Genomic DNA, 18,384 nt, shown 5'->3' with positions numbered 1-18,384 from the left:
TTTTCGATACATTGGATAAGTGATGGAGAGCTCTGTAAGCAGCATGTCTTCTACAGTGATGTGCAATTACTCATTTTCTGCATTTGTAGAGGTGAAGTGAAAGTTGCCTCCTCCTACACTGTCCTTTTTAGCTATAAAAAGAAATTCTGCTTTGAAGTGCAAAAAGGACAAAAGTCTCCTCATTATACAAGGCTGTATTCCTCATTGTACACATCAGCCTAGGAGCCTTTTCTGAAAGGAGCATGACAGATTTTTTAATGCTGTTTATTTGGTGTGTTTGGATGGATCTAATAATGACTTCACTTGCTTTGGGAATTTAGAAACAGAACTAAAATTAGAGAAGTAACCTGATCTTAGTGAACTACTCAGACATGTGGGAGCTTGGATTCCAGAATACTAATCCTGATTTTATTTCCAGTGTGATGTTCAATAAAACCAAAGTTACTATAAGTTTTTGGAAATAATCAAACAGTAAGTTTTCTCAATAGTAAAATCAAAATGTAGATACTTCCTTTTTTCCACTGAGAGAGTTGAGTCAATTCACTTTGTTTCAGTCATAGTCATTGCCATATATTTATTATTATAATAGTAATGATTAGTTTTATGTGTATTTTAATCAGCTTGGACTATTGCTACTTTGTGGTTCCTGAATAGTGTGTACTACAGGCAATAAATTTTCCATGGAGCTGTTGTCAATTAGGTGTATTTTGTTTTTTCTCCTAGAAACCCAGCTCAGTTCGTATTGATCAACTGGACCGCGAACAGTTCAATTCTGATGTAATTACTTTCCCCATTATTGTCCACTTTGGGATCCGACCTGCTCAACTCAGTTACGCTGGAGATCCACAGTAAGATGCTTTTGCTTCCATCTTACATTCAGAAGCTCATTACTGCTGTCATTTTTGGCTTAAATAGGGCTTGTTTGTGTGCTCGGTTGACTCCGATAGAAAGCTTAGTGCTTGTGACGCTGGACGCAAGCTCTTGTGGGTTAGAAAATATAACTCCTTTTTTCTGGCATAACTCAGAATCTGTTGAAGTAAATGCACATGCATGTGCAATACAAAAATTCTCACCCTGAGAAAAGCTTTTCTGGGCCAGACCAAAGGTTCCTCAAGTTCTGTGTGACTTCTTCAAGTGTCCAGTTATGGGTTATTAGAGAGAGAATAGTGTAACGGATGTGCAGAAGGGGAGAAACACTTACCCAAGCTTCCAAAGGTCTTTAGCATGTGATCTTCTGAGCTAGAGGAAGTACTTAGGATATTCTGGTTAACAGCTATGATAGTACCTTCCTTCTGTAAACTTCTCAAATCACTGTTGGAAACACTTTATGCTACTGACAGGCAGAAGTTTCCAGGTTAACATTTCCCTAGTAATACCGTGCATCATATGAAAAAGGACTGACTTTTGTAAAAGAGCAGCTACTTGATCTTTTAATTAGGTGCTCCTACATCTAATAATGAAGTATAGAGCAATTTTTTGTTGGCTTTCTTTGTGGCATTTGTTACTTGCACCTTGCCATAGTCTACTTTCTATTCCTCAAAGGATCGAGTGTAGGTACTGTTTCCTAGCTTGGAAGCTGTTGCGTCCAAGCAACTTTTCTCTGTACCTTTAATATCCTTATAGAGACTGAGAGGAATGTACTGAAGGATTGGGGAAGAAGTCAGAGCTTCAGACAGACAAAGAAATATGCTTTGTTTCATTGTGGATTCATGTAGTGGCATAAAAATGATTGCTGACTTTTGTTCATATTTCTTTTCTGAATTTCTGACCATTTCAAGGATCTTTTCCAATGATTTGGAAATGAATGATTTGTTTTCTGAATGATCACAGACAGTATAAAGCCCATCTCTTGCGCATATATAATTAAGATTTTTTTCCTTTCCTACCTTTTCCTTATCTTTTCTTACCTTGTAATTTTCCTCTAGTGTCTTTTAAGCCCTTTGAATTTCACCTGCAGTTTTGAGGCTTAAACACTCATAGTGTGTGTATATGACAGACATATTCTACTGCAACTGCTTGCTTAGAATTTTATAGTTACATGATGTGAAATGTAAAAGAACAGTGAATGCTTAGCCAAATAATAACATATTTTCTTTTGATTTTGAGCATGACTTTTAATCTTTCTCATCTTTTGGTTTTCTTATCTATAAAAAGACTATAATTAGCCCAAAAAACGTAAGAACCACTTCTATTTTGATGATGAATTCCTTAATATCCATAAAGTTCTAGTACCTTGCATTGAAGACAGTATAAAGATACAAAAATTATTCTTCCCACACTTTTTAATTTTTAATTTCTTTAAAATTTCCATGGCTTGTTTTTGCCCAGAGCTGCTTACAGAATTTAGGCATGTTTTTTTTTAAAGTAACAAAGTAGTTTTTGTGAAAGACCTCTGTGATGCCATCATAAATCTCAGGCTCAACTCTAGTGTGTGTAAGTAATGCTTAGAAAAGATTTTCCTCTAGTGTGTCTTTTCTTTATGAGGTTCTGATATAGTGAGGGGTTTTTATTGTAATCTGTTTATTAATTCTCAGACTTAATTGCAGTAGAATCATAGAGTCACAGAATGGTAGGTTTGGAAGGGACCTTAAGGGATCATCTAGTCCAACCTCCCTGCAGAAGCCGGTTCACCTAGATAAGGTCACAAAGCTTGTTCCACCCATATTGATACTAGTAGTAAAACATATATTATAGATCATAATTTTGGGTTCTTGTTTTTGGGTTGAAACCTCCTCACGATATTTGCTTGTTTTCTGGATGATTGACTTATTCATTAACTCATTTTTCTTCTTTGGATGGGGATTTGTCGGAAAGATGTGCTATTCTGCAGATGTTAGAAGTATAGAGAACAGAGCATAAGAAAAATCTATGGATTGACTATTTCAGATGTGTGCATAGACTCAAAAAATATCAACATCTCTACAGACAGACAGTATACATTCAAGAATACTGTAGAGAAATAGCTATGGAAAAAATGCCAGTAAGAAAAGATCTGTGGGATGCTGAGAAAATGATGAAATTGTAAAAGAGCTGCTGCTTCATTTACTGCTTTTTGGTAACTTCCTACTAAAACCATTGCTCTAAGTTGGTGCTGAGGAGGGTCTTATTTTATAATAAATGATTATATAAATGTAATAGAAATAAAATACAAATGCATATTCTATATACATCTATACATACTAAATATGTATAAATATTTAAAATATGATAAATATAGATAGGTAGAACTAAAATATTAAATATAATAGGTAAAACAGAAAAATAAAAACTTTGGTTTAAAATAAGGAAATATAAAAGAAAATAAATTTAAATAAAATAAATAACTTCCTCCCTTTGTCCTCTAATTCTCTGCTTCCTCTTAAAAGTCTGAGTTTATGTGTTTTCTTGCAAAAAACTCTGCAGAGGTTGTACTATCTTGAAGATACTTCCTAAGGTCATGAGGTCCATATCATGATTCTTTAATGGCTTCTCCCATAGTAACTTTTGAACCTGTTGGTCAATTGCAGCCGAGTTTAACAGTGGGATGTTGTCTACAAATGGAGTCAGTTCTTTCACGTTTTGTATCAATCATGCTAGATCACAAAGGGATTCACACCAGGAAAAAAAACCCTCTTTTATTGAAATTTGTGTGTAATTAGATGCCCCAAGAAAAGAAAAGGCTAGACAGTTGGAGAAAACCAGAAACCTGAATCACAGAATCTCAAGGGCTGAAAGGGACCTCAAAAGATCATCCAGTCCAACCCTCCTGCCAGAGCAGGACCACCTAGATTAAGTCACACAGAAACTCATCCAGGTGGGTTTTCAATGTCCCCAGAGAAGGAAACTCATGCTGGCCACAGAGAAAACTTGACTTGCTGTCTCCATTCAGCAGAAACCCATAGGAAATGAACCTTTCTATTTCACTGTTCACAAAATGTTGTTGTGTTGCGCATGACTTGTAGAGCTCTTCTTCATGTGCTTCACTGAAATGTTTCAGTCATTGTAAGAACAGACAGTTCTTGGGGAAGGTACTGATGCTTTTAGGTGAGTGATAGGTAAACCCTGTGGAGAAATGGGAATTTTCACCTGCCTGAGTTAAGATGTGATGCTGCGGGCAAGTCCTTTCAGCACACAGAGGCGGCCCTTTGGAGAGGACAAATGAGTATCTGGGAGACCCATGAGGATTCTGCCCTGAGCTTTGCTGTTCACCTCATGCTGCACACTAATGCCTTGTCTGCTGCTGTGTCCACCCTGCTGGAACAACTGCTTAGACACAGTCACCTCCCTTGGAAAATGGTTCGAGATTTTTTCTGGAGCAAAAAGTTGCTTGTAGACAAACTGTGTACATCAGAGTGGATTATTAGCAGCTGGTGTGTCCGCAGGGCAAACGGTGAGAGATTTTTGTTATTATCCACCAAAAGATTTGTTTTCTGGTTTTGTCCTTCAGATACCAGAAGCTGTGGAAGAGTTACGTGAAGCTCCGACACCTGCTGGCTAACAGTCCCAAAGTCAAACAGGCTGATAAACAGAAATTATCACAAAGAGAGGTATGCTTGTGCCTTCCTAGAACTGATAATTGAGCATGGTAATTCAGAATGGAATAAAGCCATCTGACTGCCCCGTTTCTGGAAACAATAGAAATCCTTCACAAAAGATTTTCTTTTCAGACTGCTAACACTGATTTTATTTTTATCTTTACTTGTTAGTGAATGGATTTTTTTTCCTTTCTTTCAGCTGTCAAAATACTGCAAGTTTTTTACCCAGTTATACAAATGATCATTATAAAACCATAACTTCTTTATAGCCATTGCTATTCATGGTTTCAAGAATTAGCATAGAGAAAGACTTTTTATTTCAGAGCTGTTGTGATTTAACCCCAGACAGCAACTAAGCACCACATAGCCCCTTGCACACTCCTGCCCCCACCCTGCAGCAGGACTGGGAGGAGAATTGAAAACAAGTAAAACTTATGGGTTGAGATAAGAACAGTTTAATAATTGAAATAAAATAAAACATAGTAATAGTAGTGAAAAGGAAGATAGCAAAGAGAGAAATAAAATCCAAGAAATACAGGTGGTACACAGTGCAATTGCTCACCACCCTCAGACAGTCCCAACCAGTGATCTACCCCTCTCAGCCAACTCCCCCCAGTTTCTATACTGGGCATGGCATCCAATGGTATGGAGGAGACCTTTGGCTAGTTTGAGTCGGCTGTCTTTTCTTTGTCCCCCTCCCAACTTCTGCATTCCCAGCCTCTGCTGGCAGAACAGAGTGAGAAGCTGAGAAGTCCTTGACTTGGTATGAGCACTGCCTAACATCCCTGAGTTATCAACATTCTCATCCTGAATCCAAAACACAGCCCTGTACCAGCTACTGGGAAAAAAAATTACTTAATTCCAGCCAAAACCAGGATAAGATTGCACTTTAACTGGCTCATAATTCTAAACATTTATTTTCTGAGATAACAACTACCACGTGTACACAGTTTTAAACTAATTTATTAGGCGATCTTAGTGACGTTCCTTAAGATCCTTGAGTCAAAATCATCTGGTGGTTATTTACAGTAATCCTTAAAGACAAATGTGATATTAGTTGAATTTTACTCTTTTGTCTCTTTTTTTTTCTCTTGAAGTGATAAGCTGTAAGCATTTCCTAAGTGGCATTAAACCACAAAAAATAAAGTCATCTAAATATAGACTAAAGCAACCTGCTGTCAAGTATCTATTTTTCTAAGGCCTTGTACTGAAGCTTTGAATTCATCTGATGCACATCTACCAAGCACTCTTAATTGGACAGCTTATGTAAAGAATATACAGAGATGAAATTAACTTATTTAGTAAGAAGAATCTACTGGATAGAATTTAACTGTGTAGTGTTGTATTTTAAATTATTGATTAGAAACTCTGATAATTCGATATCCTGAGTTGGAAAGAACTCATGAGGAATACTGAGTACAATTCCTGAGTATTCCCCAGGTTGCTAATGGTGTTGCTTTGGTTGCAGTAGATGTTTGATGCATTTGACATTGCACCTGATTTTTATTATTACTGCAAAGTGTAGTATGCTATTTCATGAGCAAGAGTCTTAGTTAACATTTTATTTAAGCTGATGTTATATAAGCCCTTAGTTTTCTTACTTCTAATTGGGAAAAAATAGAATGTTGTGACTTAACTGTGCCACAGTTGTAGGGGAAGAAAATTTTTGTCCCTCTAGGAGATGATTTTATTTGCTAAAGCTTTCTACACTCAGAGCAAGTAGAAGGGAAGAACATTGTTTTATGGGCATCTTTTCATTAGGGGCTAATGGATGACTGACTTATAAAATTGCAGTGGGTTGGATGTAGGGGGGTGATTATGTTTTGCTTCAAAAGATAAAATACTCCTTTGGTGTTTATCACTTATTGTGTGGTGTGCTGATTTTTCTTTCTAGACTGTATTATCTAGGATAATGAGTTTTATCAAGTAGTTTGCCATCAGAGACACAAATGGGGCTGGAGCAGAAGCTTTATGTGAGGATAACCTATGCATTTTGCCTGTGGAGGTGTCAGTAACTTAGGAGCTGTAGGGTTGCATCTGACTGGTACATGGGCTTTTAAGGATTATCAGTCATATATTGTGAGTAACACTGGAGTGTTCCTGAGCCAATCAGTCTGAAAGTACAGCTAAGTCTAGCAAACACTGTAGTGCCCATCTCAGAAAACACAATGGCACAGCCTCAAAATGCAAATTTTAGACAATGCACAAGGGATGCAGTGCTGTAAGGATCTCTGTGCCTTCTGCCATCGGTCATTCACTGCTGTGAGACTGCATTATGTTATTATTTGTGACAAGGTCGTGCCTGGGGACTTCATTCCTCTAACCTAACTTTGAGCGTTTACAGCAGGTGCATAAATTGGGACCCGAAGGCTCACTTTGAAGTCAAAGGAGAGAGAAATGAATTTTTGAAGCCTTTTATCCCCCTTCATTGAATATAAAAGGAGTCAGGGCTAACTGGCCTCCTCCCCTAGACACCTCGGCATTGAGGTGTTTGAGGTTTGATGAATTTGCGTTTGGACAGATGTGCCTCTTGGAACCACTCTGTGAGTCTCTACAGAACAGAAGACAGAGCCCCTTCCTGCCCAGAGATGCACACAAGCTTCAGATTGGAAGCTGGGAAGAGAGAGCTTTGAGCAAGTGCCCTGTAGTTAGAAGGAGAGGGAAGATGGGTTGCAGTTTTGAAAAGTTTCATATTCTGAAGGAAGAGCACTGAGGGATTCTTTACCATTAATGTGTGCAGAGCTTGCATACCCCAAGGAATACTTGCATACTCCTGTGGAACCAGGAACCAGGAGACCTTGATCCAGGGTGATTTTATTTTATCTGATTTTCTTTCTTTCCATTTTTACAAAAGAATATTTCTTCTGTTCTGTCAGAATCTTGTAATGATTCTGTCCCTTTAGTTTCTAGAGACAACAAACTGTTCACACAACATTAAACAGTTTGTGGTCAAGGCAAAACAGTTTTTGGGGGTGTTTTTTTAATGTTTAAATTTAAATAATATTGATAGATATCATAGTAGGCTCCAGGATTTGTGAATGTTGACCACTGTCCCAGACTGGGAATACTGTCAGTGCTGGACAGACTATTATGAAGCAGCCAAGATCACAAAACAAAGCCTTTCTTTTCCTTAGTCTGTTTTACTCCTGTTGAAGGCTTCAAACCAGGAATACTCATGGTGATGAACTTGACTGAAGAAGTTGTTTTGCACAGGAGAGTAAAGAAGGGGCTTTCATTATAATGGCCTTAACTTGTTTACATAGGTATCATCTTGTATGTATGAGTTGAACTGCTTTGTTCTGTCTTTTGCAATAAAAAAATGCAGTCACCTCTATTCTCTTCTTGCTCTACCAGAATCCTGTGTCTACACTGTACTCCAGCACGTCCACTTAAAAGACACTTAAAAGATTTGGACTAGTCTTAGAAATTTCTCCCCAAAAGCCAACCTTAAACAGGCATTGTGAATGCACTCACATGTGCATTAATAGTGCTTTATTGTAGAAAGTTCTTCACAGGAGCTCCATTCTCTCCCTGTCTAGGAAGCACTGCAGAAGATCCGTCAGAAGAACACAATGAGACGTGAAGTGACTGTGGAGCTGAGTAGCCAGGGATTCTGGAAGACAGGGATCCGCTCTGACGTCTGCCAGGTGACTAAACCATAGAGATGGCCCATGTGTTTTTTTTTCTTCATAGCTGGCATTTACTTCTTGCTGTGATTGTAGGCTGAAGAACCAAATGAAAATGAATGTCTTTGCCTCAATAAGATCTGTTGATTTAGGGAATCATTCTAGTGTCTTGTCCATCCCCTCCATACACACACAAATCAATTCAGAATTTTAGTTTTCTTGACACTGGTTGATTAACACAAGGTTGAGCAGGACAACTTGAAGCTGGAGTCTAGCATGGAACTGCAAGAGCTACTTCATCCATCAGTTGGATTGGGCTTAGGTATTTTTATTTTAATGCATTTTTCTATTTAGATCTTTTTAAAAACAAAATTTTACAGTGAAGCATTAAAGAAATATCTTTTTACTTGGAGGAAAAGAAAGAAAAAAACCTCAACATGCTACCTTTAGGATTAAAACAGATGTCCTTCAGTAAGAAGATATCTTTCAGATGTGTATGACATCTCCAAGGTACAGAGCTCTGCTACATCCCCTTCTGAAACGGTTGAGAGCCACCAGCTTTGCAATACGATAAAAATAAGTGCAGTTTTGGTACAATATTGTCTTAGTAACATCCAAGTACTTGTAACAAACAAATATACTACAGGTATACTTGCATCATGTGTTTTAGCTGTTGTTTTGGAGATGTTATTTAAGAATTCAATGCTTGGAATCAAATATTAACTGAATAGTATGGAGTACGCATTTTGAGGGTTGCTAGGCAAAGGTATAGGTAGAAATCACATTGTTATCTTAGAAGTCTGGTAAGGCCAAAGGGGAAATTCTAACAGGAGAGAAATGCTACTAACTGAAATTGCTTTTCTCTGAAACGTTACTTGTAATTCTACTGTTGCTTCTGAAGTTGAGCAAGAATAGTGGAAAAGTGTCATCTTAAAAAACTGAGGAAAATTACAGGCCTTTTCTAATCTTTTGTTGTAAACTGCATCTATTTTTATAGATTAAGTAAACAGAGTAAATTTCTAATTTAGGAGCTTTGAAACAGTTCTGTGTTACTCATAGTGTCTTCTGCGATTCATCTCTGAGTGTCTTCTTGGATTTCCTGTTTCCTTTTGTTGTTGAAGGACAGCAAAACACCAAAGAACTATGAAAGTAAAAGCTATTTCACATTTTTGTGCCCATCTGCAACCGTAACATCTAAATCAGCCAGTTCTGGTGTGAAGGTCCTTTGATTTGATTTCTTTGAGAGGCTGAGAGTAGGCAAACTGTATGTCTGTAAAATGAAAGATTGCTGCTGTTGCTACATGCTTTTTCCCAGATTAAAGAAGACTAAAACTAATACGCATAAATCAACTCTGTGGGCAGAGCTAAAGTGCAGTGATTTAGAATTAATGCTTTTAAAAGCATTGCAGTTTAGAAGATTGAAACTCTCTTAAGTCACTCTGATGACTTATAGTTGCTCCAAGCTGCATGTAGCAGTAATGATGCTGGTCTTTGCAGTCTCAGAGATGAAGCGCTTGAGGGAGAGGAAAAACGGTGAGTGAAATGTTCCAAAACTGTAAAATGGCTGTGTTCTGCCAGACTAACTTGAAGTTATGCAGTTCCCAAAGTGCACTCACTAAGCTGGACAGCACTTCCTATGCAGCCTGTCAGATGGGGCGATGCTGAGAAGATACCACTAATGCCCTGCGATCCCCATCGATACTTGTATTGTTGCTGATGTGTCCTCATCAGCTGTGTTAAGCATTCAGAGTGAGGAGAGAAATGATGCATTATGAAATATTTCAGCTCACTTGATTCTTCTTAGGAGTTTCGTGTCAGGAGCATCTGCCAGCTTGGGGAATGGTGGCACTAGCTGGGGGCACCTCCTGTGCCATGCCAGCTGCAGCAAGAAATTAATGTGCAGCATGTTTAAACAGACATGATTTTAACTAGAAAAAAACCCAACCAAACAAGAAAAAGTTACTTGTATATTTATAACCAGATGCAGGTACCAAGATAATTATATAACTCTATAGCCATATGGTTTCAGATTATTTATTATTAGCCATTTTTTAGCCTAATCCAATTTTTAAAGCATTTATTTTATTTTCTTATAGAGAAAATACTTAAACATCAGAAACATCAAATAGCTATAATCCAACATGACACACATTTATTGAATCAAGTATTTAGTGCCATGAAACAAGCACTTTGTCAATACATCTGCAAGAGTCAGTGGCCTTCAGTGTGCTCCCAGGGACATATCAATTCTTTGTTCGCTGTACCACACCTGATAAAAACCTAAAGTTTTATATTTCAGTCTTTAAACTTAGGGACACATATGTTGGTATAAAGGATATTAGATCTCGCTTGAGGGACAATTTCTGCCTAGTACAGTAGAACATACAGGCATGGAAGCAGAGTTGTCCCATGAAACTAGTTTTAGTGGGGGGTTTTTTTGGAAAAAAAGAGAAGGAAAAACTTCTTCACTGAAAGAGTTGTAAAGCATTGCAACAGGCTGCCTGGTGAAGTGGTTGAGTCACCATCCCTTGGAGGTATTTAAAAGATATGGTGCTTAGGGACATGGTTTGCTGGTGGACTTGGCAGCACTGGGTTAATAGCTGTAGCTGATCTTAAAGGTCTTTCCCAAACTAAGTGATTCCATGATTTTATGATGACCTTCCAGCTAGGTGTTCAGTTCCCAAGAATTTTAGAGTCTTATACCTAAACAGAAAGTACTACCGTTGGTTTTTCTTAACCTACCACTCTTGTAACTTTCACTAGTTTGTATTTTCTGCTATTCTTTCTTTAATGACATGCAGAAATCCATAACATGATTTATTCAGTAAATTATACATCAACTGCTTTGTATGCTTGGTTTTGCTGCATCTCTCCACACTGTACACTCATCTCTGTAATCATACACATTCCTCTTTCTAGTATGGTAGTGATAGTCCTCAGATTTTGATTCCCTTAACATGTCATTCTTTTGAATGAATATGAATGATTAGAAGAACTGAAATTTGATATCAGTGTCACAAAAATGGTCACATGCTTAAAGTTCTTTATATACTGACATTTCTTCTGTAGCTCTTTTCAATTTTAGGCAAGATTTTTCACTTGCTGTACTACTGTACTGATAAACTCTTCTTTCTCATCTCAACCCAGATCTATCCAACATCAGTGTTAGTGTAGACACTGAAGTAGGACTTATGTTGTCACAACATAAGTTAGTTAACTTTGTATTGAAATTTTCCCCGAGAGAAAAACGTTATCTGTTTCTTAGATGATCAAAGAGCAACCTTCCTGGTATTTTTTTAGCACATTAAACCAGAAAATGACAGAGTGCAGCATTTCAAATAACCCTTAATTCTTCCGTGGAAGGAAATGAAGCAAGGGACTAATAAATGTGCTTGAAAGTCAAGTACCTACTGTTGTTTGGTGAAAGCTGGTTAAAAAAGTATAAAGTGCTTCTTCCCTAATGGTATGAGACAGAGGTGAAATATCTGTCTTCATCTTTGGTACTAACCTAAAACTGCATAGCATTGAATGAGAAGGCACAAACATATGATTTGGTATGCAGTCACAGCTTATAAAAATCTGATGTTACTATTGACCAGACATTTTTTACCTTCTTCAAAATACTTAAGTAGAAGACTGGTTTGATGTATGTATTTATTTAGTCTGGGTGGGGTTGTGTTCCCACTGTAATTATGCAGATAGTCAAACCTGATTGAAATGATTGGTCTCACGATGAAGGTTAGGAAACCATATTTTGGGTTTTTTTTTCATTTAAACTGAAACAGTGGTTTTGATTTAAAGCTGAATGACAAAGTAAAATGTTTGTATTTGTAACTGAGTTGACTGACTACTCTGCATGCTGAAATGGAATGCTTTTCCTTATTGCAATTTTTTTTTGTAGCACGCCATGATGCTTCCTGTCCTCACCCACCATGTCCGCTACCACCAGTGTCTGATGCATCTGGACAAATTGATAGGCTACACTTTTCGAGATAGGTGCTTGCTACAGGTAAGAGATGAAAAAAAAAAACTTCTTGCTGGCTTGTCTTCCTAAGATTAGTTTATATGAGTTTATCCATTACTTGCACTGCAGATTTTTCACAAGTTTCAGTTGTCCCAAGAGATTTCTAAATAGAGATGTCTATTGTGCATGCAGTGTACAACTCTCTTTGCTTCAGCGGTAAGTCTACATTTGCTTGCAGTGGATAGAAAGACAAAAATCTGTTTACTGAAAAGAATGGGAGGTATGTTACTTATTATTTCAGTGTAAAGTCTCTTTTTAGATATTTCTGAAGAATACAGTATTATTCTGCAGATGAATGTGCCTGCCTCACTCTTTCCTTTTATAACCTGTTGAGCGAAAAAAGAATAACTTAACATACAAAAAGAAAAAGGCAACACTTACAGTTAGTGAAAAGGAATTGGCAAACTTTTGCTTAGCTCTTGATTTTTACAAGTACATGATGAAATTTTTGCACTTACAAACAAGGGCAGGAACTGGAGAGGGGGACTCCTTATTCGTTTCAAGTGCATCCATGACACATAACCGGTCATTTATAGAAGTGCATATTTGGAATTGATCAGCTCAAGAAAGCTGACTCTTGGCAGGGTGGCCCATTTCCCCTTACATATTTTCTGAAATTATTGAAGGGAAATGGAGACTTCTGTTCAGGGTTTCCCCCTGAACTAAGTATTGTCTCTTTCCACTAACTGGGGCTGGGAAAGGTGAATTTCCTCTAAGTTCAAAACATGCAGTTTCTGTATGCATATTGCAGACTTTACCTGTAAACTACTTTAAGAAGAAACTTATGGAGAAATCTTTTCTCCTAGCTTCTTTCTTTTCTAGAAGTTGTTTTCAGGGCTTGACCTACTGAAAGTGACACTGAACATTAGGCAGCTTGTGAAATATGTTTGTTAGCAGGCTGCCTTGGCTTTAGATGAAAGATAAAAATGCATTGGTAGAAATCTTAAAAACGTTGAGACCAAACACACAAACCAAAAAGGAAATTGTAGATGAAAAGGAGAAAGCATCAAGTGTGTCAGCATTAGTCAATTTAATTTTTGCTTAGAATAAAAGTATTTTTTAATGATTTATCCCTATGCAAGTTTATTTATAAAACCTACAAACTTGTTCCAGAGCAGAAAAAGCTTTTTTAAAACTGGATGTGGCACCAGTCACAAGCTTAAACACAAGCAATATTAGACGTCTAGTTTTGCATTGATTTTTGTATGTTTCAGCTAAAGTTCAGTCTGAGCATGAAAGATTGTGCTAGTTTGATTATTCAGAAAAGTTGTAAGATGTCATCCAGTTCAGATGGAGCAGAAGTTGAGAACATGCAATTATGACAAATTCCTGAATATTAGAGAGAAATTAAAAAGGACTTGTAGAAAGTTCTTATTATTGATTTATATCATTTTATTCCTTAAAGTAATAAACTTCTCTAAATCATGTGTTTGGAAAGCCATAAACAATGTTTGAATGAGCTACTGAAATGTCTTTGCTCACAGCCTGGAGCACCAGTCCTGCAAATGTTTCAGAAGTAACTTTCTGCAGCTTTAATTTTCCATCTTGGATCTCTTGTTTTATATACAAGATGTGTGTACACATACATTTATGCATGCATAATATTTTTAGATGTGTATATGTAAAGAAGGAGAAAATAGATGAGTTTGCAGGATGGAGTCATAGAAGCTAACTGTAGTTCTCTTTACTGCTGCCATTTTTGTAGTGGAAGTGTCAGCAGCAGGATCAGATTTTGACAATGCTAGATGATAGAAATGTAAAACAGGATCAATCCTGCCATTGTTGTTCACTTGCAGTTGAAGAGTATTCCTGTACTGTCATGAAACAGTTCTTCTCAGAGTAACCATACCACAGAGAATACACTTGTCTGTTTTATTATGAGTAGAAGAATTTTGGAGATCATGTGAATGGTTAAGAAGCTCTTTTTTTGTTCCTATTTTTAATATGAATATTTATGCTGCAATGTCAGAAGCAGTATATGTTTAAATAAGCAAATATATTGGAATCAGGTCAACAAAGCTGGTAAGCAAAACTCTCAGGGCAAATTGACAATTCATGCTTTTTCTGTTCCAAACTAATTTTTCTTGAAAGAAAAAAAACTGTTGAAAGTTAATTAGTTAAACTGATGATTGGGCATAAATGTTGCTTCTTTCTGACATCTGAAATAGTACATCCTGCAGTTAAATTGCTGGAACCAAGCTACTAATTGACGACATCACTTTGTACCCTTTCTTCAAACTAAAAAATAGCAGTTATTAGTTACCAGCCTAAGATATTTCTTTTCCTTACATTTGCAAAAATACATCTAAGACTTTTTTTTTCCCCCTGTACGTGCTACTTTCTAGCTTGCCATGACTCATCCAAGCCATCACTTAAACTTTGGAATGAATCCGGATCATGCCAGAAATTCCTTATCCAACTGTGGGATTCGACAGCCAAAGTATGGAGATAGAAAAGTTCACCACATGCACATGAGAAAAAAAGGTATGCTGTTACACGACTGCCATTTTTCTCTCACCTCACATTTAATCAGTAAGAAAACCTTGTATCCATTATTATTTATTTGGCCATTGTTCTTCTGAGATTCCTTCAGCTGAGAATTTCAATGTTATACCACAGACTGGTTATACACAGTGAGATCTTTACAAAGTAATCATCAAGTAAAGAGCTGAGAAAAAGCAAGGATAGTAAATGGGAGGACGCATTTTCTTTGATTTTTGTCAAGTATTGTTTTCTTAATGTTCTGCTCAACATGGTGAGCAGGCTGGAGGGCATTTTCTATAAATTTCTTTTTACCGTGTATTATATGATCTGTCTGCTGCAGAATATTCCTTGCCCCTTAAAAGTATATTCAGCCGTAATGAAGGAAATTGGTTATTGTTTATGTAGTGTTTAAAATGTCTTTCTCAAGCAGAGGTGGTGTTTTTATCTGTCTCTCTGAATGCAAAAATACAATAGTACTGTAATGGGACTGTGGTCAGTTAGGCAGAGAGCATCTGTAAGGATTACACTTACTCTAAGTAAATAACAGGATGATCTTGTGTACAGCAATTACAAAGTAACATTTTGAGTAATTATTTTCTAAGCCTATTGGAATTGAATTAGCATTTGTTTATTTAATAGTGTATTGTTTATATTTCTAGGGATAAACACCCTGATAAATATCATGTCCCGTTTGGGACAGGATGATCCAGCTCCTTCCAGGTAATGAAAATAATTGTTTGCAAATAGGGAAGCTGTTGTGGAGGGAGATGTTTAACAGCAACAACCAACTCACTGTCAGCAAAAGCTTTGGAAAATAGTTAAAAAGTCATTTTGAATTGACTTTTATATTATGAAGATGTGCTGAACTCCCATTAGCAGTGACATAATAAACGTTTGGTCATGTCTGCAGAAAACTCCTGAGGAAGGTTTTAACAGATAATTTTATCATTTTTGTTTATCCTTGAAATGAGGACAACTAAAAGGCTACCTGCGTGCTTTCTGCAGAGTAAAAAATAAGAGTTGTTGTTCTTGTTATCATTGCCATAAATTGGATTCTCCATCATGTTTCCTCACAGTAGCACCTTCCTGGCATGGCATCTTGACACGAGTGTGGTACTAAATGTGAGCATTTACTGTTCCAATGTAGAGACGTATGCAAACCCCAGTAGTGTAGCAATGTAATAACCCTATTTCAGAAATTGGGCTAAACTATGTAATCATTAGGGGAATGTAAATTACAATAAAAGCTATCAAACACTTGAGAAGGATCTTCTGGATTAAAAAGGAACCAACAAATCCTGTGGCGATGGCCCTGATTCTCTTACAGTCAGATGTGAAATCAAAATGGTGCTGCTTACGTGCTTTGATGTGTAGAACAGGGATTTGTATACATTGGAATTTGTATATATTGGAAGAAAAACTCATGTTCTTTTTCAGCTGCTGTGTCCTGTTAGTCCTCTGTTCTATAAGCAGCCAGAGAGCCCAACCTCAGTGCCAACCAATGGTACTGTTTCCCTTTCTCCACGTTTTAAGCTCTGACAGTAGCTCAGAATGCAACATATGACAATTTCAGAGGTGGTGGAGTCAATCCTCAGTTTTAAGATTCATATAGTTGTTAGTTTGTTTTGGAAAAGATTGTAACTCAGAGAGAATGGAGAGGCTGCAAGAATATCTATCATGGCTGATTAGCAATCAACTCTGATTTGTTCTGTTCTAATTGTATTGTGCAAATAACCAGCATGTGTTACTTATCTGATTGTAAACCTTAACATGCCTTTTTCAGGATTAACCACAATGAGCGTTTAGAATTTCTGGGAGATGCTGTGGTGGAGTTCTTAACGAGGTAAATGGAGAATTCTTCAACAGTCCTCCCCTTTGTATGCTATTGTCATACCATTGGGCTTATTAAGCTTTGCAGTGTCTGCGTTATGACTGTCTGTGTTTGCAGTTCTGCCTGGTATTTAGCACATCTGCTTTCTTGAAAATTCTTTCAGTAGTGGTGATACAAGGAAGATCACAAAATGAAAAGCTAGACTTTCTGTTTCATGGAGTGCAATTTTAAGTTGATTAAGAGATTATTCAGCTACAGGCAAGTTGAACTTTGTACCCTTTTTTTAAGGAAAGATGTTTTTCTTAGCATGCCATTTTGTTTCTATGGGTTCTTTCTCTTGAGTTGCAAGTGAAAAACATTTCTTGGTAATATTGAATATGTTGCAGTTCTTATATTTCCAGATATGAAGGCTGTGGCTTCTATAATGTCCATATGTGTACAGTTGAGCACAAGTGTAATTTATTGAGAAGTGACAAGAAGAAACCATGATTCATAAAAAACTGCTCTAGTTTTGGTCTGGTTTGAGTATTCTGAAATCAGTGAACAATACAGGGTTATTATTAGTTAACTCCATTTGCCTCTTACCTGAATACTAGAGACAGACAGTTTGCACAAAATCAAGTTTGTAATCCATTTCAGCTGCTTTGTTCTACTGTTTTTAATAGAGGAATAGTCTTGTTTCCTGTAAAGCTTCTCTTTAAGCAAGTTTGTTATGTGAATAACAAAACTGCCCTTATCTCTCTGTAGCCTTATCTCTCTGGTAGCCTCTACTAGCTATTAGCTACTCAGTGTTAAAAGCTGTACACCTATTAAGATCTGCACTGCCCTTAAAGCATTTTGTCTCATACAAACTGATGAGATAGAAGACTTGCTGATTAAAATGTCTGGAGTTTTTTCATTGTCATTGTTTATCAACCATCAGTTGACTTTCTGAGCTAACTTTTGTATCAATTCAGATAAAAATGTGAGCAATATTTCTCCTTAATAGGGCTTGTGAGCACCTATTTAAGTCTGATTTATCTTAATTTTTTTTCTTGACTTCAGATCTCTTATTTTTATGAGTTATGATACTTGATTAGGTTACCTCTAAGTTTTATAGCAAGTTTTGGCCTTAAATAGTCTTACATCCGTCTGTACTTTCCTCCTTGTGTACTGGATTAATGAAATATTTTAGTAATTAGTGCCACCCACAACCTTATTTGTGACACATTGAAAACCATATCTGTATTAACTTCTTTCCAACATGAATTAGCCATATACATAGATTAAGATATTCAGAATCATTTTTGCATTACTCAGGTCTTGATTGCATCACCGAATTGCCTCTTTTGTTGGGTTTCTGTTTTATGAAGTATCTTACTTGCATGATGACAAATACCATTAAAGGCAGTTGAAAGCCTGTGATTTTTACTCAATTTTATTTCCTGTGGTATTAGTGACTTCACATATTTGATAAATACAGATTGTTGAATTCTGTTCTTTGGCTCCATTAGCATCTGTTAAAGTACGGTAAGAAACTTGTGAAACCAATCTGCTGAGTGGTGGGTCCGGCCTGAGTCAGTAGTGTCAGTTTTAAAGCGCTGCATACCCGCAGCACAGAGTTTCTCAAGGCTGGGGTTTCCCTTGTGCTTTATTCCTCAGCATCCTCCAGGTGTCAACCTTGCTGAACTCTGCTGCTGACAGAAACCTTCAGAAGAGGGAAGTGCATGTCTTTGCAGGGATTTAGAGAGCACGTGCTGCCCAGCTGAGAAACGGCTGTCTCCTCCCCTGCTGCCAATGCTATTCAGTCAGATACTATTGAGAGTTGTTTTAACGTTTGTTTCTTTAGTTTACTTCAGGCTGAGTTGCCACTTTGGGAAGGGGCCTATGTTACTAGCTAAGATCTGAGGAAAAGACGTGTTCTCT

The 18,384-nt window shown here is 37.1% G+C and overlaps 1 protein-coding gene across 2 annotated transcripts in view; it reads left to right on the top strand.

The window, feature by feature from the left end:
- The window catches only part of DROSHA (drosha ribonuclease III), a 72,543-nt gene that overhangs the window by 32,136 nt on the left and 22,023 nt on the right, over nucleotides 1–18,384 (top strand). For both annotated transcript variants that reach the window (XM_061994867.1, XM_061994866.1), the window contains exons 14-20: nucleotides 724–848; nucleotides 4,427–4,526; nucleotides 8,054–8,161; nucleotides 12,042–12,149; nucleotides 14,510–14,648; nucleotides 15,308–15,368; nucleotides 16,432–16,491. In XM_061994867.1, the coding sequence (XP_061850851.1) occupies nucleotides 724–848; nucleotides 4,427–4,526; nucleotides 8,054–8,161; nucleotides 12,042–12,149; nucleotides 14,510–14,648; nucleotides 15,308–15,368; nucleotides 16,432–16,491 (701 nt within the window). The remainder of the gene's footprint in view (nucleotides 1–723; nucleotides 849–4,426; nucleotides 4,527–8,053; nucleotides 8,162–12,041; nucleotides 12,150–14,509; nucleotides 14,649–15,307; nucleotides 15,369–16,431; nucleotides 16,492–18,384) is intronic.

The sequence above is a fragment of the Colius striatus genome, chromosome 4, assembly GCF_028858725.1.
Source record: "Colius striatus isolate bColStr4 chromosome 4, bColStr4.1.hap1, whole genome shotgun sequence".
Lineage (NCBI taxonomy): Eukaryota > Metazoa > Chordata > Aves > Coliiformes > Coliidae > Colius > Colius striatus.
The sequence above is the reverse complement of the archived record's forward strand: the minus strand, read 5'-3'. Positions and strand labels throughout refer to the sequence as shown.